This window comes from Fulvia fulva, chromosome 6, assembly GCF_020509005.1.
Source record: "Fulvia fulva chromosome 6, complete sequence".
Taxonomy (NCBI): domain Eukaryota; kingdom Fungi; phylum Ascomycota; class Dothideomycetes; order Mycosphaerellales; family Mycosphaerellaceae; genus Fulvia; species Fulvia fulva.
In genome coordinates this window covers 1,198,352-1,224,029 of record NC_063017.1, presented here as the reverse complement: position 1 = coordinate 1,224,029, position 25,678 = coordinate 1,198,352, and the positions used below count along the sequence as shown (strand labels likewise).

Here is a 25,678-nt window from a genome sequence, read left to right as displayed (position 1 = left end):
CGTACACGCTTTATTCCGACGTGGTATTTCTGCTTCGCTAAGAGCAGGATCGACCAAATTTCAAAGCTTGGGCGAAAGTAAGTGGATGATGTCGTTCAAGGCATGTCTTGACCTTAACGACTGCTGAATCAGGCCACATGCTATCACATCAAGAAGATAGACGCAGGAATGGCATTCTGTGGCCAAGCGCCTCTTTCGACGAAATGGTCAGAACGATGATCTGAGGCAGTGCACGAGCGTAGCGAGGTCAGGAGCTCGATCTTGAAGCGCTGCCGCGAAGCGCTCGGCCACTTCTCCAACTTGTCATGTTGCGGGCAATTGACTATTGCTCTATTGAAGCCAAGGTCTATGATCATTGCAAAGTCGACCGGCGCGTACATCTGAACTCCACTAATCTCCGGGTCCGTGCTCGTGTCGGTGAATGTTATCTCGATATGTCACACGCGGCTTGTGACAAAAGTCGACTGTGATGTCCAAACGCGGAACCTGTTTCAATATACCTTTTTGGATCATGATCCGCCAAGGTCCGCCAACTCAGTGCGGAATGATGACTGATGTCGGAAGCGTTGTTGCGAAGCGTTTGCGAAGCGGCCTGCGCTTCCCATGACTGGGCGTACTCTGAGCCAGCGGTCGTGGCTGTGGCCATGATGAGCTGAACCAGTGTTCTGAAGGCGTCTGATGCGTGGTCATGTTTACTTGTTTGGTTCCTGAATCCGTGCTTGTGGAAGTCGGTGAATGCTACCTTCTGATGTAAGGTATGAGAGGAATGCCGCAGTCTTGGCTTCGATACGTATGTTGCTGCCACATGCATAATTTCCAGCTTGTTCAGGTTGTTGGCTGGGACGGTCAAGCCTCAATACGCTTCAGGGGTTCCTGGGGGCTGTCGAGTGCAGATGCGGGAAGGCGTATCATTTGACTCAATCCTTTTCTGGAAGGGAATGCTGCCGACGTGTGGGTAAATCGTTCGTCGTGGACTCCTGTCCTGATCCAGTGAAGAGCACGATCCCATCTTAACTCACGGCAGCGCAATAGTGTTCAATATAGCCGCACCCAGATCCACGAACGCAAGACTCTCTGCTTCCACACCAGCTTGCCCGAGGATATATCCCGTCATGAGGTGCACCTAGACTAACCACCAGCGTCCGACGATGTAGACTCGATTTGTTAACGACGAGTAGGGTCAAGATGCCCATGTCTATCAGCTGGGGAGTATAATAGCGTATGCTCCAGTAGGTGTAATCATGGCATGTCACGTATCTGCCTCGAGACATATCTTACGGCATGCTGGTATCGATAAGACCTTGAAGGCCCAAGGCTGAGGCTGCTCCGCTTGCATTCCTCTTCGCGGGTACGTGCGTAGGAGCGACTGAGAGCCTGGAAGGAGGTAGGACATGCCCAGAGGAGAGCCGTTCACATGACGCCCAGAGCTTCTGGAGCTAGATATACCAGCCCATATCCAGATCCCCTCGACATTACCATTGGCGTAATGACTCAATGGTCAGAGCACTCTGAGCAACCGCAAAAGCCTGCCAATGTTTAAGGGGTTCGACATGTCCTACTCTCGTGTAATGTCTTGATCTTTGGTGCGGTTCAGCCATTGCGCCAATGATGATTGTTCTTTCGCCTCCCATCAAAACGACCATCTTCACTATCTTTTTGACCTAACACTCCACATCAACCTGCCAACCAAAAGATGCCAAAGATGGCCTCGTGGGTCGGGGACCTCTTCCTTTTTTTCTCCTCGCAGAGGTCTTGTCTCTTCTGAAGCAATACATCCCACCAAAGTCTGCTTTCCAATCGACAGTCCTCGTTGGTCGAGTGGTAACGCGATAGCCTTTGAAATCGAAGCAATAGCGTGCAAGGCTTGACGATCATTGACCACTAGATGTTATTGTAGCATATGGTGGAGTCGTCGGTGGATACGAACCACTCAAGCAGCGTCGATTGTTTGCTTTTTGCACCGAGGATACTTTCTATGTTGATCATGTGGAGCGCTATGGTAGTCAGCGATGGAAGTTATGCTGCCTATCGATCGATAATGGTCGTAAAAGAGGTAACGCAACCTTCGAACATTGTAAGTGAGAGCTGGAGTCAGTTTGTGCAATCCGGCAACACTCATAGTGCAGACAACGAAGTCGACTTGATGGGAGTCTTGCCTGCCATTCTCTATTGGCTACTGCTTCTGCTTCTTCCTCGCCCCACCCTCCTCTCCATCATCCTCATCATCACTAACCTCCCTATAAATCGTCTTCGGCTGCGTCGTCTTCCACGCATTCGTGAACATCGGATCCTTCTCCGCCTTATCCGCATACCTCAACAGCGCCTCCCTCGGATCCTCATCCCTCAGACTACTCAGCGCAATATTCTCCTTGACATACTTCTCGTCCGGATTCCCCTTTGCAAACGGCGTGACCTGCGGTACATGGGGCCTTCTCAAATCCCTGCTGCGGCCAGAAGCTGTCAGACCAACGGTAGGATGGCGGGAGGCGAACGAGGCAGTGTTGGGGACGGAGCCGCCGGGGGTGATGATGGCGTCACCGGAGATGCCGTGGGCCATGTCGGTAGTGAAGTTGGGGTCGTCGTCGATGTGGCGGCGTTTGGGGGCGCGGGACATGACGGTTTTGGCGCCGTTGTGGGAGGTGGTGGGGTTGTAGAGGATGTGGATTGAGGCGTTGGCGGAGCCGGTGATGATTTGGTTGAGCTTGGGGTGCCAGTTGACGGTGATGAGGGGGGAGCCGGGGGTTACTGGTGTGATGAGTTCGGGGCGGAGGGTAGCTGGGTTGAGGATGTGGAGGTGGCCTGTCTCGGAGCCGGTGATGATGTTGGCGGAGTTGGGGGAGAATTGGATGTTGGTTGTTGAGTATTGCGAGGAGGTGGACGGATGTGCGACTGTCGTGACTGGTGTCTTGAACTTGCGAGTATCCCACAGCTTAATGGTGTCATCTCCTCCTCGCGTGATGACCAGCCTGCCATCTGCACTGATATCGAGGCCGCTGGTCCACGTGTCTCGTGTATGAGCGTCTCTGATTTCTGCAGCAGGTCTGCTGTATGGCCCTTCACCACTCCACATGACCAGACTTCCGTCGTACGCAGCACCCACAAGGACATTGTTACCTCGCTGCATAGGTGATCCCCACACCACGGCCGACATCCTCGTCCTTCCTGCTGAGCCAGCAGCTCTCGACTTGTGCACAATGACCTCCTTTTGTGACCTCGGGTTGTTCACATCCCATATCCGCAGTGTGCTGTCGGTACCTGCTGTCACGCACAGGGTCCGATCGGTAGGGTGCCATGCCGCAGTCGTGACCTCTGAGATGTGACCCTTGGTATTGTGCATGTCCCGCAGATACATATCACCCTTGACAAACGTTGTCAAGATCTCTCCATCTCTTGACATGATCTTCGCTTGTGGATGGGCAGTCGCAACCAAGACATGACTGGCAGACAGCGGATTGAAGATGACCTGATGTACCGGATGGCTCTCGACATTGGCGGAGCTCTTCGACTCGTTTGGATCGACGGATTTGAAAGCTCGTATTGTGGTAGGTGTCATGGATGAGAAGTCGTGGAACTTGAGTGTGCAGTCCATAGAGCCAGTGATCAGTCGTGCGCCAGAAGGATCCAGTGTCGCGGCTGATATGGCTCGCTCGTGTGTCTTTAAGATCATTTCATGCGATACTGGGAACTCGTCCTCATCGTCCGAATCATCATCGTCGTCGTCGTCCGAATCGTCGTCTGTGCTGGAGCCCTTCTCTTCATCGTCATCTTGCGCACCACCATTCGCAGGTGCTGGCTCACTTCTCGCGGCAGATCGCTTGCTCTGATCAATCTGTCTCTGTATATTGGCCTCTCGCGACTGCTTCCCAAAGCTCGCGGTGCCTAAGAACTTTTGCAGCTCATCGTCCTGCTCAATCTCGACGTCTTCCTCGTGGTCGGCCATCCTTCACAGAATCTGCGCTCGAGCTAGATAGCAGTAGATGTGTGCCAAAGACGAAAGCTGAGCGTGCAAGGAGAGATGGCACTTACGAGCTCAGTGCCTACAGGGAATGCTTCTCGAGTTTGAGAACGGTCAAGTTGTTGGTGGTGTAGGGAGGAGCTCTGAAGCTCAAGTGGAATTTTGTGCCTTGCAGATGGGCGGCGAGCTTCATTCGAACGCAGTTGTTTCACGACACCAAGGACTTACGTGGATTGTTCAACGACTTCACTCTTCGGAAAGACTATACGACGAAGTTCTAGTCTGCATGGCCAGATAGCTTTCACAAGAGACACACATTCCCGCCCTCTTCAAAGTTGTGTTCTAGTCAAAGATCGCCCATCGGCCATCTCCGCCCGCCCCCAAAGCACCTTCCCACCTTCCCTCACAAGCTTCACCTCCGTGACTGCAGTCTGCCGTGCTTGACACATCCTCCCATCACATGGCAAACACAATCCACGAGATTTCGCCGCCAGATGCCTAGGTAGGCACGCTCACTCCACTTTACTACATCACTTCCATCGATGGAAGTCCTCCACCACATAGCATCCCTCTACCACTCCTTCTCTCACCTCAAACACACTTTCGGCGACGCCCACGACGAGATGCAGTCTTCAGTTTTCGCGAGGGTATGTACTACCATTCTCCCACAGGCTCCTGGATCAACACAACCTTCAGCAGTATCTGACACATCACAGGCAATCGAAACCGTCGAGTTCCTCCGCCTCAAACTCCCAGAACACCTCGCAAAACCACGAGTGGCCATAGTCTGCGGCAGCGGTCTTGGAGGTCTCGCACAAACCGTCAACGAAGAAACAGAGGAATGGGCTTATAAGGATGTGCCGAATTTTCCATTGAGTACAGGTACGTTCATTATGTTCTAATTGAGACTGCTCATTGTTTGAGCTAGATACTGATTTTCTATTCTAGTGGCCGGCCACGAAGGCAAGCTCATATTCGGCACCATTGGACCCAACAAAGTGCCCGTCCTCCTCCTCGTAGGCCGTGCCCACTTCTACGAGGGTCACAGTATGGAAGCCGCGACTTTCGCCACGAGGGTTTGTAAAGTTTTGGGTGTGGAGACTATCATCATGACGAACGCCGCTGGAGGTCTGAATCAGGAGTACACCGTTGGTGACATTGTGTGTCTGAATGACCACCTTAACCTGGCTGGCCTAGTGGGCTTTCACCCACTTCGAGGCCCCAACGAGGAGGACTTTGGAACCAGGTTCCCGCCGCTGAGTGATGCCTACGACATCTCGCTGCGGCAACTAGCGCACAAGTCCTGGAAAGACCTGAGACAGCAGCATCCTAGCCAGCGGAGGATGCATGAAGGTGTATATGCCTTCGTTGCGGGTCCAACTTATGAGACCAGGGCAGAGTGTCGAATGCTCCGCAATCTCGGTGCAGATGTGGTTGGGATGTCGACAGTGCCGGAGATTGTGGTGGCAAGACATTCTGGCATGCGAGTGTTGGCCTTCAGCTTGGTGACGAACAAGTCGGTGCTAGAGCCGACAGTGCGAGCAGATAATCCAGAGCTGCAAGGCATGTCGATGCAGGAGCTCGCCAGATATCTCGGCCAGGGTGCGGCGCATCATGAGGAAGTCCTCGAGGCTGGTCGGCTTGCGGCGAAAGATATGCAGGGCCTGGTGTTGCGGGTCGTGTCCGAGTTGTAGTATTCGCCAGACCATCATCCATGACAGCATAGCGATACGGTGCATGGATGGCGTCCGTAGATAGGCTTGCTTCAACCAGCAGAACCCTTCTTGACCCCACCCTTCCTCTTCGCCTTGAGGTCCTTGTAGAACGCCTTCTTGCCCGACGTGGTCTTGTTCTGATATTCGCCATACTTCCTCTTGAAGCGATGGGTCTCCTGCTCGCCAGCCAGCACTTCCTCGACAAACGTCCGCTTGCGCTTCTTGTTCTCGATGCGGCCGGTGAAGTATTCTGTGGGACCCTCGACGATAGTTCCAACTTGGCTGTACTCGGGTGCCTGCATCTTGCCGTTCTCTTTCTTGTAGTGGCGGTGGGGATCAAGCACACCACGCATCTTGAGGAGCTGCAAGTCGCGCTTGAGTTCTGGCGTGAGATCGGTCTTGGGCAGGTCGAACCATTTGTCGCCGGCAGTAGCTTTTTTCTTCTGTACAACAAGTCAGTAGAGGCTCCAGGTCGATCTCCAGTAACAAGTGTGCTTCGTATGTGGTGTCTCAGAGTAACTATGAATAAAAGCTCTCAAGTTGTGCAGAAAGGCAACCAAAACGGCGCCCGGAATCCGCTCAAGATTATGGTTTGGGATAATTTTCATCATTGGGTGTGTGCACGGAGAATTGATCTTAACGTACCTCTGCAGCGAGCTTCTTCGCAGTGACCGGGTCTTCAGCCTTCCTGATGCCGTTTGCCTGCTTGCGATGCTTGTCTTCCAACAACCGCGCAGAGTCTACCTTGGCGACATGGCCCTTGGTCTCGACATAGGGCTTCTCGAGGGGTCCTACGTCCAGTTTCGGGAATGTCAAGTGCTGTCCTTCGACCTTCTTGGTTAGCTGCTGTTGCTTCGCTTTTTCCTTCAAGCGTTCTGTGGCGCGAGCGAGAAGCTCTTCGATCTGCTCGTCGGTCAGATCATCATCGACCGTATCCTGAGCAGTGTGGAACGAGTCCACAGATGAGGCCGCCATTTTGTGCTACATGGGTATGTAGGTGAGGAAGAGGGAGGAGTTTGGAGGAGGTTCACGAGAAAATGCTGTAGCTTCAAGCCAAGATTTACCCGGCGGCGCGGACTGGAGCCCGTGTTTCTGCAAGGGTCTGTGAACGACGACCTCGAGGTCCGAACAACGCTGAACGCTCGATGCTCCCGACAGAGGAGGACCTTGAGATTCGTGGCTTGGTAGCACAGACACGCTACCGAATCGTGGAACAGGCGCGTCGTGCATGCTTCATGCTTCCACATGATCGCTACTGCCCCAACTGCTGATCGCTCTTGCCAGCTAGCATAACGCGTGTGTAGGTGGCTGCTTCCGTTCTTGTCAGTCTTGATAACAACTGCCAACTTCCTCTATTGACACCTGTCTGCCACACCACTTCTTAAAGAGCGCGTCCCTTGCTTCGCTCGCAACACGCGATTCTACGCCGCCGAAATGCCGCCCATGATGAACTCCAACGTGTCCTACGCGAAGCACACCCTACCCTACCCTATCTACAGCGCCGAATTCGACCCCTACAACCGCGGATACCTACTTGTCGCAGGTGGCGGTGGAGAGAGCAAAACGGGCATTCCCAACCAAATAACTCTTCTAGATGTCGATAATCGCGCATGTATTGAAACCGCGGCCGAAATCGACCTGTCACGAGAAGAAGACTCACCACAATCGATAGCGAGTTTGGCAACTAAGAATGGCCTCATCACCTATGTGGGCATCAACTCCCCGCAAAACGAGCAAGACCAGGGCACCAATGAGCATTTCCGGGCTATAGAGATCACCTACCCACCTCGAAAGCGCCAGAAGACCGACTCATCCAGCGGCGATGAAAAAGCCACCCTCCAGAAGCTCGGCAAGGGCTCGATCTTCAAATCGGCCAAGGGGCCTCGCCAGGAGAAATACCAGCGCTTGACACGCCTCTCGCCCGCCGCATCCCCACGCCAGAACGACCGTCCAAGCCGCCGGATAGGCGCCATCGCATCCTCCTTAGGCAAGCAGAACGAAGTCGTCGTTTTCGATGCCACCGTCAGCATCCCACGCCAGCCAGACATTCTCACCCGAATCGACCTTCCGGACAAGCAAGAGGCTGCAGATTTGGACATTGCCAACACAGACGAAGACGAGTTTAGCATTGCATACTGCGATAACTACGACCTCTACGAGCAGACGTTCAAATACGACTTTGACAAGAAGAAGGTGGAGAAGCGGCCTAATGGACCGCGTCGTGTACACCAGATGCCGCATGGGGATAACTTTCAGAAGGCTGGCAGTCGTTCGAAGTTTAGGTGTCTGAGATTCCTGAATTCGCAGAATCTGGTTACCGTTGTGAACAAGCCTGGCAAGAGTGGTGCAGAGTTGCGGATATTTCACCTGTGAGTTGTTTTGAGAGCGCCGTAGCCCCACCAGTACCTCAGACGCTGCCCAGGCGCGAGGGATGGTGCAATGCACGACGCGCCATCTCCAAGCAATCGCTGCACTCTGAGGTGCGGTCGTGCCTCTCCAGACAACAACTAATGTGTTCTCTTTTATAGGTACCCCACTGGCCCAGCCCTTCATATGGGCGAGAAGAAGCTACCATCACGCATCAAGCAGGCTAACAGCCTGGACGTCTGTGCGCTGGACGCTGACCAGAATGGCAACCAGCAGTTCATCATTGCCGTAGCAGGCCAGGATAACAGTATCGAGGTCTATACTGTCGACTATCAGGCTGCCACAGAAACCTTCTCGTCCATTCGAGGCTTCCTCACCCTGCGTGATGTTCATAAGCAGGTGATTACCAAGGTGGTCTGGGCGCTATTCCATTCACCTACACGCGCACATGACCAGCCTACGACAGGAAGTGACGGTCAGCCAATCAAGAGAGAGCATCCTGGACCACAGTACGTCCGCCTAGCCTCTACTAGCATCGGCAATACGGTTGTAATCGACACCTTTCCGCTGCAACCTCTCGAGCCCAAGAAAGGCGACTCGCGATACGTTCTGAGTCACCCCAACGATCGGTACTTCTGGACAGGAGCATACATCCTCGTTATCTCGGTAAGTCGATAAAATTTCGAGGGAGCGCCTTACGAAGCGCTTCGTGCTTCGCCAAATCTTGAAGCGTCTAAGCTACTGGCGTGCGTTCTCGGCTAACAATTCTACTTCAGGTCGTTGTACTAGTCACTGCATTCCTCCTCACAGCCTTCAGCTCAGGCTTCGTTGAGACTGACGTCGGACCCTTCAGCTTCCTCCCACAAGGCGTCAAGGACTTCCTCGACATGCCTGCAGGCGCCGCCTACAACCGCGCAGGCTACTCCAAAATCACGCCCGATGTCCCTGCCGCCTCGACAGCCCCCAATCTTCGCTCAGCCATTGCTGAGCATCACGCATCGCCCGAGGACGCGCAAGCCACTGCTGTTGTTATCCGCGACGTGCCGGAGGGCGACGGTCTGGAGGTCCACGTGCACCCAGAGAAGGACAAGTACTTGGAGAAGGACGTGCACGCGAAGCACTGGCACGAGCTGGAGGAGCACGAGAAGGCTTTCTGGAAGGAGAAGCTGATCAAGGCTGGACAGTGGGTAGAGGGTGAGGGTGAGAGCATTCTGAAGGGTGTACTTTGGTCCACGTACGCTGGCCTCGTTGGCCAGGCTGGGCAGGCTGTTTTGAGAGAGCTTTGAGGAGGCGCGTCGTGCTATGGATTGATACGATGCATGAGGCATGTTATGAAGAGGGCAGAGTGCGATCAGTGGCTCGGATTGTATGGCTATGGTGTTTGATAGATGATGTAGTCTAGCTTCTGGACCTGTGTACTTCTGTCTTCCTGCTTTGTGCTTGCTGGGGACTTTTGCCCATCGCTCGATGGAAGATACGATGGCTTTGGCACTGGGTCCAGGCTCGGTCTTCAAAAAGGCGACCTACCTTCGAGATCCATCCGATTGCAGTTCGGCTTTGAGATTCGGTCGACTGTCATGACAAGCAGGCGAATTCGCCTATCGCTCGACGAAAGGTATGATGGCTTTGGCACTGTAGGCCAGGTTGGGGCTACAAGAATGCGGCCTGCCTTCGAGACGCATCTCAACGTAGCATGGTTGGTACGCCCATCCCGTTCGAGGGACTAAGAAAATCGACCGGCAAAAGAACAATCACCGCCGTCACAAGAGCATCGGCGCATGGTTCTGCGTACTCACGACACCAAATTGTAGCGTGGAAGATAGAGTCTAAGCGCCGATGGACTGGATGGCAGATCACGTTGATGGATGATTATACCGCTGAGCCATTGTGCCGGAGATGATTGTCGAGGGCGGTGGGCTGGAGAAGTATATGGCAGCGCATCGGGGAGGACGAGAGGAGAGACAGTGGGTTGGGTTGTAGTGACGAAGGAGGACTGACAGGCAAAAGGGTCAGCGATGGCAAAAATGTTGTCATCGCTACCGACAAGGCTGTATCCCGGCCAAGAGCAAAAGTCTCTAACGGGTACTAACGGTGAAAAAAGAACAACAACCACAACCACTGGCACAATGGCCACCACATCAGCGCATGTTTCGACCCGCAAGTATTTCCGGCATGCTTGAATGGTCATGGCGCTGTATGTGGAGATCAACGGCATGTTCCTGATGTTGGTCGGGAATGATACCGCTAGGCCATTGTGCCAGAGGCTGTTGTCGAGGGAGGGATGTGGGAAGGGGTGTGTGAAGCTTGCGAGCCATGGTTCGAGGGAGAAATGTAGGAAGGGGTATGTGAAGCTTAGACCCATGGTCCAATGTTGGATTGTTGCAACGACATGAAGAGCGTGGGAGAGATCTTCCGTTCATGGAGCGGCTGAGTTAAGGTATGAATATGAAGCAGTTCCTCCCACGCCGTCGAAGGCGAGATCATCATATCCGCCGTCGAGCTGTGCCTCGTTTCCACCGCCAGCAGCATCTGTATCCTGCGACAGGAAAAGACCATAGTCTACAGCGTCCAGTGGAAATCCAAAAAGACTGGCAAGATCGTCTCGGTAGTCAGATGGCTGGGTCTGCGGCGCCGCTAAGTTGCCATCATCCATGACGCCTCCTGCTGGTGATTTGGGCTGTGGTCGAGTATCAAGCAGCATTCCCTGTGGAGGCCGATGCGCTTCAGGCGGCGGCATGATACCCAGTACTGGCCCAAGCCCTTCCAGCCTCTCCACTGTCTTCCACAGGCGAGACACGACTTCCGATTGCATAGCTGATTGCTTTAACAGATCAAGAGCAGTGTAGTACTCAGTGCAACATTGTCCAGAGAAATGCTCCGGAGCATTAGCAATGGCCAGCAGCAAAACTCCCAATGCCGAGATGACAAAGTGGCTGAAGATTACGGGATGAGCGTGATATATCCCTCCTGGCCGGTTCAACCCCGTGAACAGAGCGACAGTGCTCTTTGCGATGTCTACCACTGTCTGCGCGTACAGCATGTGCTGTGAGATGCTCGAGCTCGAGTAGAGCACTCGACGGTAAATTAGGCTGCGAAGTTGGTTAACCCGGGCGTGCGCAACGACGCGGGCAAACAGCGGTTCCCGTCTACTGGTACTGAGCACATTCGGCTCGTTGGGGTCATATTTCAGGCTCTCGGGCAACCTTTTCAGCCACTGGAGTGCCTGAAAGTCCAGCAGCTCTATGTTGTCAACGGTCTGCTTGCTCTCGAGACTTGTGAATGAGTTCTCGACCCTCCAGACTTTTCTGGACAGGCGAGCGAAGCTTATCATCGTCTTGAGGAAGATGTGGGTAGTAGGCTCCTATTTCGGATTCGTCAGTATTATCAGCAAGATGGTGAGAAACGCTTACTGGTTCAGGTAACGTTGAATCAATATCAACGTCCTGTATCACGAAAGGTATCCCGGTCCCGCAGCTCGCTCTCATGTCTAGCAGATAGATGGACCAAAATATCCTCACTGCAAGGTCTCTCGCGTGTTGCTCAAGATATGTTCGTTCAAGCACTTCACGCCGGTTCAGGCCCATCTCCAGGCAGAGTCGCCCTGCTACGCCGATAATTCTGGAAGCTCGCACGTCTTGTCCCATCTGAACGTGGTAGATGATCTGACACCGGTTCAGCAACATGAGTGTGCATAGGAGACTTCGTACTCACCACCAATGTAAGATACTGTAGCCCTCTGATCCCCATAGCATCCCACACAGGGGTTTCTGCATCAACATCATCGTACAACACTTGGGCCATGGCGTGATCGGCCTGGCCTCGAAAAGCCAGGGACGCAGCGCACATCAGCTTGAATATATTAATCTCGAACTTCGATTCGTCTGTGGTGGTGTTCGACGAGCCGCCCACCTCCATTCCTAAGTCGCTGCTAGATCCCGCCTGGGCAAAGACAAGACGCGCTCGCTGCAAGATCCGTGGCATATCCAGGACGGGATACAGGACATTTATGCTGGCGTCATAATCTTCGCATAGTCTTACGACCGTTTCTTCACCGAGTTGCTCAAGTGTATCGCTCCCCCAGTCTCGCGAATATGGCTTGGCGCATCGTGGTTGTCGATTTGGGTACACTGGCAATGGCCTTCCTCGGCTCGCCTCTGCTCCATGATCATTTGGTTCCGCGCGCAACCCCATTTTATTGAGCCTGTCGTTTGCGACTTCAAAGATGAACGAGGAGCTCGTGGGACCGCGAAACCCTGGACAGAGAGACTGTGGTTGGTCCAAAACTCCAGACGAACGGGAACGCTTTCGGCTTACGCCTATGCGTTCAGATTCCTGGTCATTCTCTTCGTCGATGGTCCGTAAATCGCGTTGTTCATGTTGGAATGCTGACATGTATTGTGTGAGCTTATCTAATTTGCTGCTGATGGTTTGCATCTCCGCGCTGATGCCTTCGAATAGTCTGGGCTCATGGGTCAGCTCTCTGCGCTGCGACATCGAGGTTGCACATACTGTAAGTCCTTTGGCCGTTCGCGATTGTCTGTGTGGTAGAAACACGCTACCCCGAGCTCGTCGCAGCTGGTGCAAGATAGGAGTCCACTACAACGGATTTTACGTCGTTTACAGGAGTCGCTGGGCAATGATTAGGATGTTGGTGGGTGATGACATCTCGCGCAGTGCCGCCCCTCACCACGCAACAGCAACATAACGGGCCCTTTTGCTTTTGGAGCACCGCTGCATGTCTCCCTCTGGCGCTCGCTTCCGGCTTTGGGAAGGAGTGATTGGAATGCCCTCACTTGACTCCAGAGGCATCTTCTCCCTCGATGATTGCTGGTATAAAGTCTTGAGATGGCTGTACCATTGATAGCGTTGCTAGATTGAGACAGGTACGGAGGAGTCGGTTACAGAGAGTTTCGGGCCAGTGAAAGGTGGAAGGCGGGGTCGGGTCGGATGATTGACCGGATCGCCAAGCATCAGGTGCTAACTGATCAATCACTGTGACCTTCCGATTGCAATCTCTTCATTTCGTGAACAATCACATCTGATTCAGATCTATTAACTACTTGACGAGAGAGTTCAGCCTTTCTACCTACTAACAATTCGATAAAAGATGTCGCTTGACGAGCGAGTCGTAACACTTTCTGAAGAATCACTCTTGTCCACGAACCTGGAAACGCTAGCTCCGGCAGCGCTGAAGTATCAATGGCTGCCGGAATCAATGTACCACATTCGTCCCATTCACTCGACCCGCATCTGGAGCAGCATTACTCACAACCTCGGCGCCTTCTGGTGGTTGGAAGTGCGACTTCAGACCTCCCCAGGTCTCTGCGTAATATTGTAGTTGCATTTTGGAGCTCTTCATTCCCCAATCAGTAACACCCAAGAGCACAGGTGTCTCTATGACAAACGCCAAGCTCCCCTCTCCAATGTATTGGGGCACCAGCTCTTGAACACTCGCCTTCTGATGAGTATTGCTATCCGGACCATGTCCCGCCATCACGTTATGCAGACTGGCTCCCCCAGGTCGGAAGCCACCATCTGTCCTTGCATCATACTCACCAGAAATCAGGCCCATGAACTCGGACACGGTATTCCGGTGGTACCAGGGCGGACGGAAGGTGTTCTCCATGACAAGCCAGCGGGGAGGAAATATTGCCATTTCTACAACCCCTTCAGTCGATGCAAGTAGCGTAAAGATTGATGGGTCGGGATGATCGTGGGAAATACTTCCGACGGTCATGAAGTGGCCCAAGTCATATTTATACGGATAGTACAGTCCATGCCAGCCAACAATATCGAAGGGGGAGTGGTCTTGCGTTGCGGTATACAGCCCATTGTTAAACTTGGCCACCAGTTTGTGCTCCTGTGTAGTATTTTGCACAAAGGACGCTACCGGGACTTGGAAGTCGCGCGAGTTAGCAAGTCCGAACGAACCCAGTGGCCCTAGATTAGGCAAGATGAAGTGACACTGATACATCTCAATCGCATACCCTCGTACAGGGCCTTGTGGTAGCGCAACATTGTATCGTATGCCTCGTGGAATCACACATATCTCATGAGGACGAACGAGCAGGCAACCTAGCTCCGTGCGGATGTCGAGCATGCCATGTTGAGGAATGATCAAGAGCTCGCCATCGCATGAGTAGTAAGCAGTGGTGGGATCCATGGATTTGCCCGCTGTGAAGATCGAGTAGCCCACTCCAGTCCTTGATGCAGGATCTCCGCCTCCTGCTAACAATCTCATGGCATTCGGCCAGTCGACAGCCTCCGAGTCATCCAGGTCAAACGGACTCCATCGGAGTTGTGTTGGAGTGTGGCTCAATCTTTGATCCGCCAGCCTCTTCTCCGTGCTCTGTTGATCTTCGGGCAGGAAAGGCGAATGAGCACAGGCTGGTATCATTCGATAGAGCCATGTTTGATGAATCTCCCCTCGAGGAGCAGTGAAGCTTGACCCCGTGATTTTCTCGGTATACAGACCGTACGGCGGTCTCTGTGGCGTATTTTGCGCGACTGGTAGCGCGCCCTTAATCGCTTCGGACCTGCGAGCGTTAGCAGAGTACTCATATCCGCCTATGCATTTCTTCGCTTACTGGTGATATGATCCGAACCCTTCGTGATATCTGTACTTCTCGGGTGTCTTGAACTTCGTCACAGGCATTTTGATCGTTGCTGCTCTTCGAGAACTCCGAATCACTTGTGCTGCACGAAAGTGAGAGAGAACGACTATGCTTGAACGATACAAGCTCGCTGGTGACGTGAACAAGCTCGTCTTGCAACTGCACTCGTCGAAGAGACCCATCCGGAACTTCCGTTTGACCTTCGGAAATTCCGTCTGACACTCGGAACGTTCCGACAGAACGTCTCTTACTCCAGCAGGATGCACCGCTGCCGGTTGCTGGGGGAAATATGCATCGGGCCAGAGCCCGGCGCCTGTATGCTACCACATAGCTGCTGTGTGAACGTAGCACGTAAAGTCGCTGCGATGGTGATAAGTGCCACTTCTGGAGCACGAATTCAATGAATTTCTGCAGATGCTTCGACGCTATCGCTTGACCCCAGCACCCTTTGCCATGCCTCACGGCAGATCAAGTGCTTCATACTCATGTGCAGCAATCAATTGACCTAAACAGTCCCCAAACCCCACGAGCCCACTCTCCGGAGTACCCGCCCACCCGCGAAGGCGAACAGAATCGCCATCCTGTAACCACGCTCTCTTCTCTCCATTCCCGAGCACGAGCTCTTTCTGTCCATTCATTGTCATCTCCAAAAGACATCCAAGAGACCCTTCCTTCTCGCCACTTATCGTTCCAGAGCCCAGCAGATCTCCCGTCTTCATCGGGCATCCGGTGATGGTCTGATGGGCCAGCATCTGAGGGAACGACCAGACTAGACCATCCTTTGCGTTCGTCTGGGACACGGTAGTCGACTGATCGCGACTTATGATGTCCACAGCCAGATTCAAATCGTACACAGAATCCTCCCGATCTCTCAAATACGGCAAGAGCTCTTGCGTATTGCGTAGTCCTTTGCTCCTGAACGGCGCCATTGCATCGGCAAGCACAACCCAACCACTGATTTGTGTCGCGAAATTCTTCCCGTTGAAAGTTCTCAGGGGCACGTATTCCCAGCGCTGTATATCACGTGCGGACCAATCGTTCATGAGAACGAATCCGAAAAGACCGTCCTCAGCGTCTTTGATCGAGATGTTGTCGCCTATGTTGTTCGAGCGACAGATGAAGGCACCGATTTCCAGTTCGTAGTCCATAGCTCGGCATGGGACAAATAGTGTTGCTTTTCTGTCGGTCACTGAATTGTCCAGAATCTGACCCCATGGACGACGCACTGGTGTGCCTGATACCACAATGGACGATGCTCGGCCATGGTATGCTATAGGCATGTGTAGATAATTGGGCAAGAGTGCACCTGCTTGCCCTCTAAACAAAGCTCCAGCATTGACGGCGTGGTTCATTCCACCATAGAAATCGCTGTAATCACCGATCGTGAGCGGCAGGTGCATCGTCACCTCGTTTAAGGGTGTGAGACATTGCTCTTGGAGCGTCTTCTGATCTCTTAGGATTTCGGGATATGGGGTGTTTTCAGCGAAGATGTCCTGGAGGTACTGTCGGACTTGTCGATGAACTGGACGCCCCAAAGCAGCAAAGGCATTCAAAGTCGTCTGCTGGAAGACAGACAGATGCGGAGCAAGCGATGATGCTCGCGAAAACCCATCATTCGACGCGAATTTGCCCAGTTCCAATACGTACTCGCCGATAGCTATTGCAGGCGTCGGCACGCCCGTTCGAGGACTTGTCACAATACCGAAAGGTATGTTGGCCAGTGAGAATGGAGAATTGTCTGCCAGCGGCAACCACGATTTTGGAGCCATAATGTCTGCACTGTACAGTCAGTGGGTTGCAGCTGAGGAGCTGCTCTGTCTTCGTCTCGGAAAGTCATCGGCATGGTTGGCTAAGCTCACCTGTTCCGCAATTCCGTGTTGAACCAAAGCTTGTCTCTCGTTCAAAAAGGGTCCGAAGCATTGCCTCTCACTCGGCATCTCGTTCTAACGTGCTCTGCCTAGACGCAGGAGCGAATCCCCTGTGGCCAGTCATCGTCCGCCATACGTGCCGGAGCGTATCCTGCTGGTGCCGAAGATCTCAGCAATTGAAATCAAAAAGTCGGACTTTGGTGAAGCGAGTTGCAGTTGGCGGTAGCATCGACGCTGCTCGTGATGTTGTTGGCAGAGAACATAACCGAAGCATAGTTATCGACCAGCCGCCAGGCTTGCTATATCCTCACTCGTTACATGCTTGCCTACAATTGGCCTGTCTAGCTCGAAGCCTTCGGTGACTCTGGCATAAGTGTTTCCGCCCATTCTTGCAACCGGACAGAGAATGGAGGGATCGATCATGGTCTTCTCAGCATTGATGGCATCTTCCCGCGCCCAGAACCTCACGCCTTGGACAATCGCCATGACACCTTCTTTCTTGCCTGGGTGCGCGAGACTTTCGAATGCCTTTGTTTCCAGCAGCTTTCCTTCGATGCTGAAGACGCTCTCCTTGACCCTACTAGGCTTCACCACTGCACACGTCTCGGGTGTCAATCCGCTTACATCCCACTCGCTGACTCCATACGGCGTGTTGACGGAGGTAGCGTTCGCGGCCTCAACGAAATGCTCGCTGACGATGTTGATGACGCACTCGGCGCTCTCAATCAAGTTCTTCAAGGTATCTTTCATTCTCTCCAGACCACCGGCAAATCCGATCACGAAGACGGGTGGATCATGGTTCACAACTTGCGTATAGCTCATAGGCGCGAGATTCTTGCACGACCCATCCTTACTCTCCGTGCTGATCAATCCGATGGGTCGAGGTACGATTCCCGACACCAAGAGCTTGTAATTTCTTGATCGGACTTCGCGACCTGGCTCGTGAGGATCAATCTCGACGTGTGACTTCTCCAGGCAAAGTCCACCATCGGAAGCGCCTGATCCGAATTTCCAGTCTGGATTTCTGGTCTGGTTCATACGGAACTTGGAGCTCTCATCCCAAGCCTGACGAAGAGGAGCAGCATCTCTGGACGGCTGTTGGGAGGGCATGCCAAGTTCGGGCGCCATAGTTGTCGTAGAGGAGTGTCGTTTGGCCGGAGATACCGCTGCTGTTCCATCAAGGTACTTGCGACCACGATATGAATGCTCGTGAAGGATCAGCGATTGCCGAGTTCCAAGAGACCATCGATATGGTACCGTAGAGCTCCTGTGTCATTGCAAGACCCGTGCACATGTCAGCCCTGCGTAGAGCACAACGCCCAGGCGCCGAGCGGAAATTCCGGTCGCCTACAGGTGGAGAACTTCCGGTACTTCCTTTTAAGGGAGGAGGTATGCTGCCACCTAACATGGTCCGCCGGATCTGTTCCGTCAGTCTGGAACATGGTCCTCGGACTCATCACTCGCAAACGCCTTCTGGCCCATCTTGCTGGCGTCGTAGACTACTCTCCTTCTGACGTGGCTCCACATGGCTCAGCGACTCTGGTTGCCAGCAGTTGTTGCTGATCTCTCGCTTCTCAACATCGCGGCCGCTCTTTGCATACTCCTCGGCGTTGGCTTTGTGCTGTACGAAACAGGACGATGGGCTGCCAGAATCCCGAAGTTTGATGGACCGCGTGGACTGCCCATTGTGGGTAATCTGTGGCAGATCAGAAACGAAAGTGCTCCAGAGAAGTATCGTGTCTGGTCTGAGAAGTACGGTGGGCTATACCAGATACAACTCGGCCATATCCTGATGACCAACCATTGTGTGACGTCTCGGGCGACCAGAGTTGCCAGCATATAGTCGCCTTGATCAAAGAGATCCTCAGGTTCGCATGGTGATCGTCCGAGCTATGTCTAAATGCTAACCGATCACGCAGGGTGTACTCGATCGCTCGATTATCGCTGCCACGCCGCACCATCCGAGACCTCATGTACGAGGAGAAGTTGGTCCCCGAAGGAACAATCATGTTCCTGAACGCGTGGGCGTGCAACAGGGGTACGTCGATCCCAACATTCGACTTGACCACACTAACGTCTTGATGCAGACCCTGCCTTATGGGACGATCCAGAAGTCTTCCGTCCGAAGCGTTGGCTCGAGAAGCCCGAGACGCCAATGTTCACGTTCGGCGTGGGGTCCAGGATGTGCATCGGCAATCAACTCGCATACCGAGAGCTCTACGTCGTGTTTACCCGGATGCTGAAGAGCTTCAAGATTGAGAAGTCGGGTGTCGTTGAGAGTCATCCACTACGCGGTGTGGAGAATCATGGCGCTTTGACGACGCAGCCCAAAGAGTACGAGGTCAAGTTCATTCCGCATAACTTGGCAGCGTTACGGAGGGCGTTGGAGTAGATCGGGGTGTGCGAGTAGTCCTGTAAAAAGCAAAAAAACAAACCACCTCCGTCACGATGGCATATCCCGCCCTCATGGTCATCGCCGTGTATCTCGTCGAGATGCACGGATGTCCATAATCCGCAGTGTGTCAACTGTAACGGTCAGCGTTCGCTTGGCATTGTGTAGTTGAGCCATCGTGCCGAAGATGGTTGTTGAAGACTTGTAAGGCTGTGGTTGTGTATGTAGCTTTGCTACCGGTCACTTCGCGTGTGACCCAAGGATTTGGGGGAGGCTTCTCATGGCGATGGAGCCCCGATGGGAAAAGGATGGTGGACAGACCGCAAGCAAGTGGAGATCGCTAGGGCCATTGAGGTGCTTGTGAGTAACCTGATGTATGTCTCTGAGCTTCGAGGCGGATTTGACTGCTCGAGAGCCTTTCACACGCAACGGTCTGCGTAGCTCGTGTTGAGGACACCGTACCATGTCCAGAGATGCCCTCAACTGTTCAAAACCCCGTCTGTGACAGAAAATCGACATGAGTTGTCTACACAAACTCCGGAACTCGGCAGCCACAAGACGGTGAGTAAACGCATTTGTAGATTCTGTATCGAGTCGTTGCTTATAGGGCATGAGCTTCATAGGGGTGGTCAGACTAGTATCCGTAAATTCTAGGTTACGACCGGTATTAGCGTAGAAGGGTAACACTCTAGTAGTAGCTAATATATAATTATTAGTAGTAAACTCGGCAAGTAGTAACTAATCAACCTAATCATCTTGGGCGTAGTTAATATTGGCCCTAAGGTAACGTTCTATAACCTTATTCGTGTTTTTTGGCTATCTATCGGATTCTAGGTAAAAGGCCGTCGATAGTCGTTATTAAATACCGAGTAGGGAGCAAACTTATATCTAGAACGTAGACGTCTACTAGGAGCCCCGATCCGAGACGATACTCTTAGGAATGCTATAACGTACGAAGATGTAGCGGATAAAGATATATACGATATATAGGGCGTCTATCTATAGCACTAGGATTAGGTATCTCTCCTTAGTAAGCCTGTCCGTGACTATAAGGACGTTCTTATACGTTTGTCTATCGGTTAAGCTCTTACTTACGGGCAAATCTATAACGAAGTTAATAGCGATATCCTCCTATACTCCGAAGGGTACCGGTAATAGTATAAGGAGGCCCTAATACTACTAATTTAACGGAACCGTTGTTCTATATATAACATAATTACGGACGAATCTCTTAATCGTTTATGCTATACGTAGCTAGCGGTAGTATCTACTAATCAACTCGAATGTCTTTTTACGGCCGGGATACCTAGCCGCGGGTAAATCGTAGAAACGTTTCGTAATTAGAGTACGAAGTTCTACTAAGCTAGTAACTTCTAGGACAAATAAGCTATATCCTCCGTAGGCGTTCTTTATATAGATTATACTATCTTCTACTTTAGACGTACGATCGTCAATCTTATGTTTACGTAATAGGGGTACTTACTAGTTCTAGGATAGCTATTATATAGTAGCCTAAACGGTCTCTTCGTTATATAGAGCCTTGACTTATATAAGTAAATTCTACTATACTACCTACTACGCTACCTCCCTCTCCCGTAGCTCGCTTGAATTAAGCTTAATATCGAGGCGAGCGGGCGGTAGGATAACCTAGCTCTAATACTATAGACGTAGATCGCTTAGATCCGACGGTAGATCTTACGATCGTCTAGTAAGACTATTAGGCTTTATGCCCTATATACCTAGACAATAGGTAATTTTGAATACGAACTGTACTAGGAACTATGCCTAGCGTACCTACCGTCTATTAAGTTGTTCCGTACTTATAAAGTATTCTAGGTTCTTATAATCGGAGTAGATAATAACGGGATTGTTATCTATATCCTTCGTATTCTCGAAATCGGTGTCTATGTCATCGTCTAAGTTAACGGTGAGCTTAGGTCTCTATTCTTCGAAGGCGAGGACGATAGCCAATAGTTCCTTGTCGTAAATCTCGTAGTTATACTCCTATAGTGACATCTTCTTAGACATATATACTACCGGTCTCTAGACGTCTCCGTATTTCTATAAAATTACTACCGTAGTAACGAAATCTAAGGCATCTGTTTCGACTATAGTTTCTAACCTTAGTACGAAGTGTACGAGTACCGTATCTATTAAGAATATATCTTTTAATCCTTAGAAGGCTGCTTCGTATTCTATTATCTAATCGAATAGTATCGGCTTACTATTCTTACTAGTCTATATCGAATTCGTAAGGGGTATATTGTTGAGAACATACAGGCCGCAGGACAAGCATATAGGTGTAGGTGTGTCATGTGACTAGATCACGTGACTAGGGTTTGCCAGCCTATAGGCTAGCAAACATCCGGACACCTAGTATCTACCTATACCTATACTAATACCGGCGATACTATATATAGATACACGCTATCCTATTGGGTCCTTCTTCGTCTTTCGTATAATCCGCCGTCTTCTACTACTACGTAACTCGTACCTATTTAATATATATAGATTTTAGAGAAGTTCTATATAAACCTTTAATAGAAGTTTCCGAACCTAAGGAATACTTATATATCCTTTAGGTATATTAGAGTAAGCTAGTTCTTGACTACGTCGACCTTTTCTAGGTCTATACGGATACCGTCGACTCCTATAATAACACTAAGGTACTTCGTCTCTATTTAGTAGAACTTGTATTTGTCGATATCTAATTATAGGCCGGCTTTACGTATACGCTATAGCACTTTACGTACGTATTATATATATTCCTCGAATGTGTCGCTAAAGATCAGGATATTATCTAGGTATACTAAACAGAAGTCATCGAGATACTCCCTAAGCGTATCGTTAATATATAACTAGAATGTTCCTAGAGTATTATATAGGCCGAAAGGCATTACTATATACTCGAATTGACTATAGCGAGTACTGAACGTAGTTTTCTATTCGTGGCCCTCCGCGATACGAATGCGGTTAAAGGTAGAGATAACATCGAGTTTAGTAAAGTACTTCTTCCTATTTAGGCGGTTTAGCGTTTCTTAGAATAGCGGTATTAGGTATCTACTTTTGACCGTAAGGGCATTAAGAGCTCTATAGTTAATATAGACCCGTAGACCGCCGCCTAGTCTACGTATAATTAGTACTAGTATAGAAGCCGGGCTTGTGCTTCGTTATATCGCTCTAGATTCTAGCTGATTATCGACCTACTTCTTGATTACCTTATTCTCGCGAGACGATATTATATATAGCCGCTTAAAAGGAGGTGACTTGGTTTCGTCTTAAAGGTATATTTTATAGTCTTTACTAGGGCGGTAAGGTAGGATCTTCGATATATCCTAACGGTTAAAACAGTCCTCGAAATCGTATAGTTCCTAGCGTAAGTAGACCTTAGTATCTTAGTCCTTATCTTTGCCTTTTGTTAAACAGGTACGGGTAGATAGTAGCGGAGTGGAGTAAGAGATCAATCTTTAACTAACTAATAGTACGAGTATACAGCAATATATCAGGAACTAATGTGTTGATTGTGTTGGATGTCTATCTAAGCTAAAGGGGAGAGAAGGTATCTCCCTACAAGCTGAGTCATCGTGGATGCCTTAGGCTACTAGATCACTTCCTGATTGTTAACTCCCTTTGAGATGCTACATCTTAACACTCCTACTCATCTCGTATAGGAGGTTATAGTCTACTCACTTCCTGTCAATAGTAATTGGACCTTTTTATGACAGGTTTAGCTAGCTTACAAACCTCTAGAAGTGTGGACCAGTCTTTGGTTTTGTAAACCCGTCTGTAACTATCTCAGAGGTTAGGGTGTACTTAACAGCAATAAGCCTCCTCTACCAAAGTTTCCTAACAGCGTTATAGGCAATGTCAATGTGCTTCGACTTGTTATAAATATGTGCATCTTTTACTAGGGTGAGGGCAGCTTGATTGTCACCTCTTAATTAGACTGGTCTCAAATTTGATACAGTCTCCTAGTTTCTAGTGATTCTTGGTTAATAGGAACAGTCTCCTACTAACTCTAGACAATCTATTTCTCTTAGTAGTGAAGCTAGGAATTGGGACTACTTCGTATATATATTCATAGCTATGTATTCAGCCTCTATTGTGGATGTTGCTACAGACTTTTGCTTCTTGCTTATCTAAGAAACTAGTGCCCTATAGAGGAAGAAGACATACCTAAGGATTGAGACTCTGTCTGCTTTGTCTATTGTATAATCAGAATCACAGTATCTAATAAGGTGTCCTTTTCTAGACTTTGAGAACTAAAGTCCTAGATCAGGGTATGATCTTAGGTACCTAGTGATCTTCTTCAAAGCCTTCATGTAGTAGGTAGATAGGTCACTCACAAATGAGCTCATCCTTCCTAGGGCAAAAGCAATGTCTGGCCTTGTGATTGTTACTAGCTACATCTAAGTACCATTGATACTCTAGTACTCTACCTTGTCACACCTCTTATCTATATGGCTTGAAGGTTTGAGGGCCTTATAGCTGTCTATAGGTGAGTGTGTAGGTGCTGTCTTCTTATAGTTCATTCCTATCTTGGCTAGGCTGTCCCTAATAAAGTGTCCTTGGTCAAGTTTTAGGATTCCTCTCTTCCTATCCCTTGTGACTCTTATACTAAGGATCTTTTTAGGTTCACCTAGATCTTTGATCTTGAAGATCTTGCCAAGTTCTCTTTTGAACCAGAGAACATCTGTCAACTTTAGTATAGCAATTAGAATGTTATCTACATGTATAAGGATTATGATCTCCCTCTTCTTATAGATAAGTAGGCATGGATCCACTTCTGACTGTGTGAATCCAATCTCTCTAAGCTTTGACACACAGAGTTGATTCCAATCTCTAGCTGCTTGCTTAAGTCTATATAAGCTTTTGAGGATTTTGAACACTATGTTTAGTAGAAGCTCAACTCCTAGTAGTGGTAACATGAAGATGTATTCATAGAGGGTGCTTTCTATAAATGCATTGTTCACATCCACTTAGTGAAGATGAAGATCCTTCTTATACACAATAGCCATAAACACCCTAAGGGTGTCCTATCTTACTATAGGTGCAAATGTCTCTATAAAGTCAACACCAAACTTCTGTAAGAAGCCCCTTATAACTAGTCTAGCCTTGAACTTTTCAATAGCTCTACTAATGCTTCTCTTAATATTAAGGACCTATCTTAATATAACCAGATTTGCTCCTTTTAGTAGAACAGAATTTTCCTAGGTGTTGTTACTCTATAGAGCATCTAGTTCCTTTTGGATTGCTTCCTTCTAAAGATGTCCCCATTTCTTATCATTTATAGCATCCTTATAGGATTTTGGAATTAGGACCTCTTGCTTGTATATAATAGCTTCTACAGTTACTACAAAGGCCATTTCCTTAACTTCTTCTAGGAATTCGCTATCCTATAGTATTGAACTGTCTACTGATTGTATAGCTATAAAGAAAGCTTGGTGAAAAGCAGCAAGGTTCTCTAAGAGGTCTATTGCTTCTCCTACTTTAGTAGTTAGTTCGGGCTTAGGGACTATAGATTTTAGGGCTTTCTATTTCATATTATAGCCCTCAACATCATAGTTAGCCTTTCTCTTTCCAAGGGATGATTTAGGGACCGTCACTTATGACCTAGTAACGTCTATTTCCTAGGGATCTAGGGAGCTTCTCTTAATTCGCTAATCGATTTTCTGAAATTCCCCTACGTTCTTCGGAGGTTAGGGAAGTTGTACAAACAGCTTTCTCGGCTAAGCGACTTTAGGGCTCTCAATTGGCTGATCTATTTCGGGGGTGCTCTAATAGACGCCTAAATGGTAGGTAGATTGTCCTAAGGATATGTTCTTCCTCGGCCTTCCTAAGGGCTTCCTAGCTAGTGTACTGCTTAGTAGATTTAATGTTAGAACATTAAGACCTATATCACCTCTAGGCTAGTCCTTAAAGAAGTCTACATATATGTGTTGTTTAACAGCTCTTATGTCTAGTTCCTAAAAGAGCTAGGCTTTAGCTATGTTTTTAATATACCTAATAAACACTGCTTCTTTACCCCTATTTATTAGCTTGTCACTTCTTACCTATTAAGGTTAGGATCTTGTGTCTATATAGACAACAGCTTTGTATCCCTAAACTTTCAAATGGTTGATAGTCGGTTTGATACTATCAAAAGCCTTATCTAGTGAAACCTTGAACCTATCGTAATCTAGGCCATTTGGCAGTTTGTTCCTTATATAGATAGATAGATTTGTCATTCCCCTGTTCTAGGACCCTATCCGGCCTATGCAGGTATATATCTATTGTTATGTACAAAGGGAAACCCGAATAGGTGAAAACCCTTCCCGCCCCCGACTACTCCTTGTCTAGATTAGCTTTCCCTCTGAACGTACGTAGTCCATGTCACTACCCCGTTAGCCCCCGCTCCTAGCCGGTCTCGTCGCGCTGCGTCGTGTCCTCTCTTCCTGCACTGCTCCTACTAGGCGGTACTGTTCTAGCCAGCCCTTCTCTAGTATCCAGTTCGTAATGCGCCGTAGGTCTTCAGCGTTGTTAAGAAGTGCCCCAATCGTCCGGTTCCTCGCCTTTACCATCCACTCCCCCCTTCCTAGCGACCACCTCGGACAGACGAGGAGTGCGTGCCGTACGTTCTGGGAGCGATAGCCGCAGGGGCAGCTAGTATTCGTGTATCCTGGGACCTTCCTCCATGATAGGTACCCCTGGAGGCCGATGTGTTCGCTTCGCAGTTGGGTTGCTATGCTACTCTGTGCCCTCGTAAGGCGGTAGTGGATGAGCTTCGG

The 25,678-nt window shown here is 50.1% G+C and overlaps 9 protein-coding genes across 9 annotated transcripts; 3 read left to right on the top strand and 6 right to left on the bottom strand.

The window, feature by feature from the left end:
- Nucleotides 1–2,173: 2,173 nt before the first annotated feature.
- On the bottom strand, nucleotides 2,174–3,940 carry CLAFUR5_06814 (uncharacterized protein; the record flags this gene model as incomplete). Its single annotated transcript, XM_047905962.1, has 1 exon — nucleotides 2,174–3,940. One exon carries the CDS (start codon nucleotides 3,938–3,940, stop codon nucleotides 2,174–2,176), a length of 1,767 nt encoding a protein of 588 aa, XP_047763865.1.
- Nucleotides 3,941–4,497: 557 nt separating this feature from the next.
- Nucleotides 4,498–5,649, top strand: CLAFUR5_06813 (Putative purine nucleoside phosphorylase; the record flags this gene model as incomplete). The annotated part of the gene is made up of 3 exons (XM_047905961.1): nucleotides 4,498–4,602; nucleotides 4,672–4,837; nucleotides 4,904–5,649. 3 exons carry the CDS (start codon nucleotides 4,498–4,500, stop codon nucleotides 5,647–5,649), a joined length of 1,017 nt encoding a protein of 338 aa, XP_047763858.1.
- Nucleotides 5,650–5,720: 71 nt separating this feature from the next.
- Nucleotides 5,721–6,645, bottom strand: CLAFUR5_06812 (rRNA-processing protein fcf2; the record flags this gene model as incomplete). Its single annotated transcript, XM_047905960.1, has 2 exons — nucleotides 5,721–6,113; nucleotides 6,316–6,645. 2 exons carry the CDS (start codon nucleotides 6,643–6,645, stop codon nucleotides 5,721–5,723), a joined length of 723 nt encoding a protein of 240 aa, XP_047763859.1.
- Nucleotides 6,646–7,104: 459 nt separating this feature from the next.
- Nucleotides 7,105–9,323, top strand: CLAFUR5_06811 (uncharacterized protein; the record flags this gene model as incomplete). The annotated part of the gene is made up of 3 exons (XM_047905959.1): nucleotides 7,105–8,039; nucleotides 8,199–8,703; nucleotides 8,814–9,323. 3 exons carry the CDS (start codon nucleotides 7,105–7,107, stop codon nucleotides 9,321–9,323), a joined length of 1,950 nt encoding a protein of 649 aa, XP_047763860.1.
- Nucleotides 9,324–10,453: 1,130 nt separating this feature from the next.
- Nucleotides 10,454–12,846, bottom strand: CLAFUR5_06810 (uncharacterized protein; the record flags this gene model as incomplete). The annotated part of the gene is made up of 5 exons (XM_047905958.1): nucleotides 10,454–11,398; nucleotides 11,448–11,699; nucleotides 11,749–12,496; nucleotides 12,547–12,666; nucleotides 12,725–12,846. The coding sequence occupies 5 exons, from the start codon at nucleotides 12,844–12,846 to the stop codon at nucleotides 10,454–10,456; spliced, it is 2,187 nt and encodes a 728-aa protein (XP_047763861.1).
- Nucleotides 12,847–13,249: 403 nt separating this feature from the next.
- On the bottom strand, nucleotides 13,250–14,692 carry CLAFUR5_06809 (Homogentisate 1,2-dioxygenase; the record flags this gene model as incomplete). The annotated part of the gene is made up of 2 exons (XM_047905957.1): nucleotides 13,250–14,573; nucleotides 14,625–14,692. 2 exons carry the CDS (start codon nucleotides 14,690–14,692, stop codon nucleotides 13,250–13,252), a joined length of 1,392 nt encoding a protein of 463 aa, XP_047763319.1.
- A 417-nt stretch (nucleotides 14,693–15,109) lies between these two features.
- CLAFUR5_06808 (Fumarylacetoacetase) lies at nucleotides 15,110–16,420 on the bottom strand (the record flags this gene model as incomplete). The annotated part of the gene is made up of 1 exon (XM_047905956.1): nucleotides 15,110–16,420. One exon carries the CDS (start codon nucleotides 16,418–16,420, stop codon nucleotides 15,110–15,112), a length of 1,311 nt encoding a protein of 436 aa, XP_047763318.1.
- Nucleotides 16,421–16,795: 375 nt separating this feature from the next.
- Nucleotides 16,796–17,647, bottom strand: CLAFUR5_06807 (uncharacterized protein; the record flags this gene model as incomplete). The annotated part of the gene is made up of 1 exon (XM_047905955.1): nucleotides 16,796–17,647. One exon carries the CDS (start codon nucleotides 17,645–17,647, stop codon nucleotides 16,796–16,798), a length of 852 nt encoding a protein of 283 aa, XP_047763313.1.
- Nucleotides 17,648–18,044: 397 nt separating this feature from the next.
- On the top strand, nucleotides 18,045–18,911 carry CLAFUR5_06806 (3-hydroxyphenylacetate 6-hydroxylase; the record flags this gene model as incomplete). The annotated part of the gene is made up of 4 exons (XM_047905954.1): nucleotides 18,045–18,324; nucleotides 18,363–18,396; nucleotides 18,439–18,557; nucleotides 18,607–18,911. 4 exons carry the CDS (start codon nucleotides 18,045–18,047, stop codon nucleotides 18,909–18,911), a joined length of 738 nt encoding a protein of 245 aa, XP_047763312.1.
- Between the last annotated feature and the right edge of the window lie 6,767 nt (nucleotides 18,912–25,678).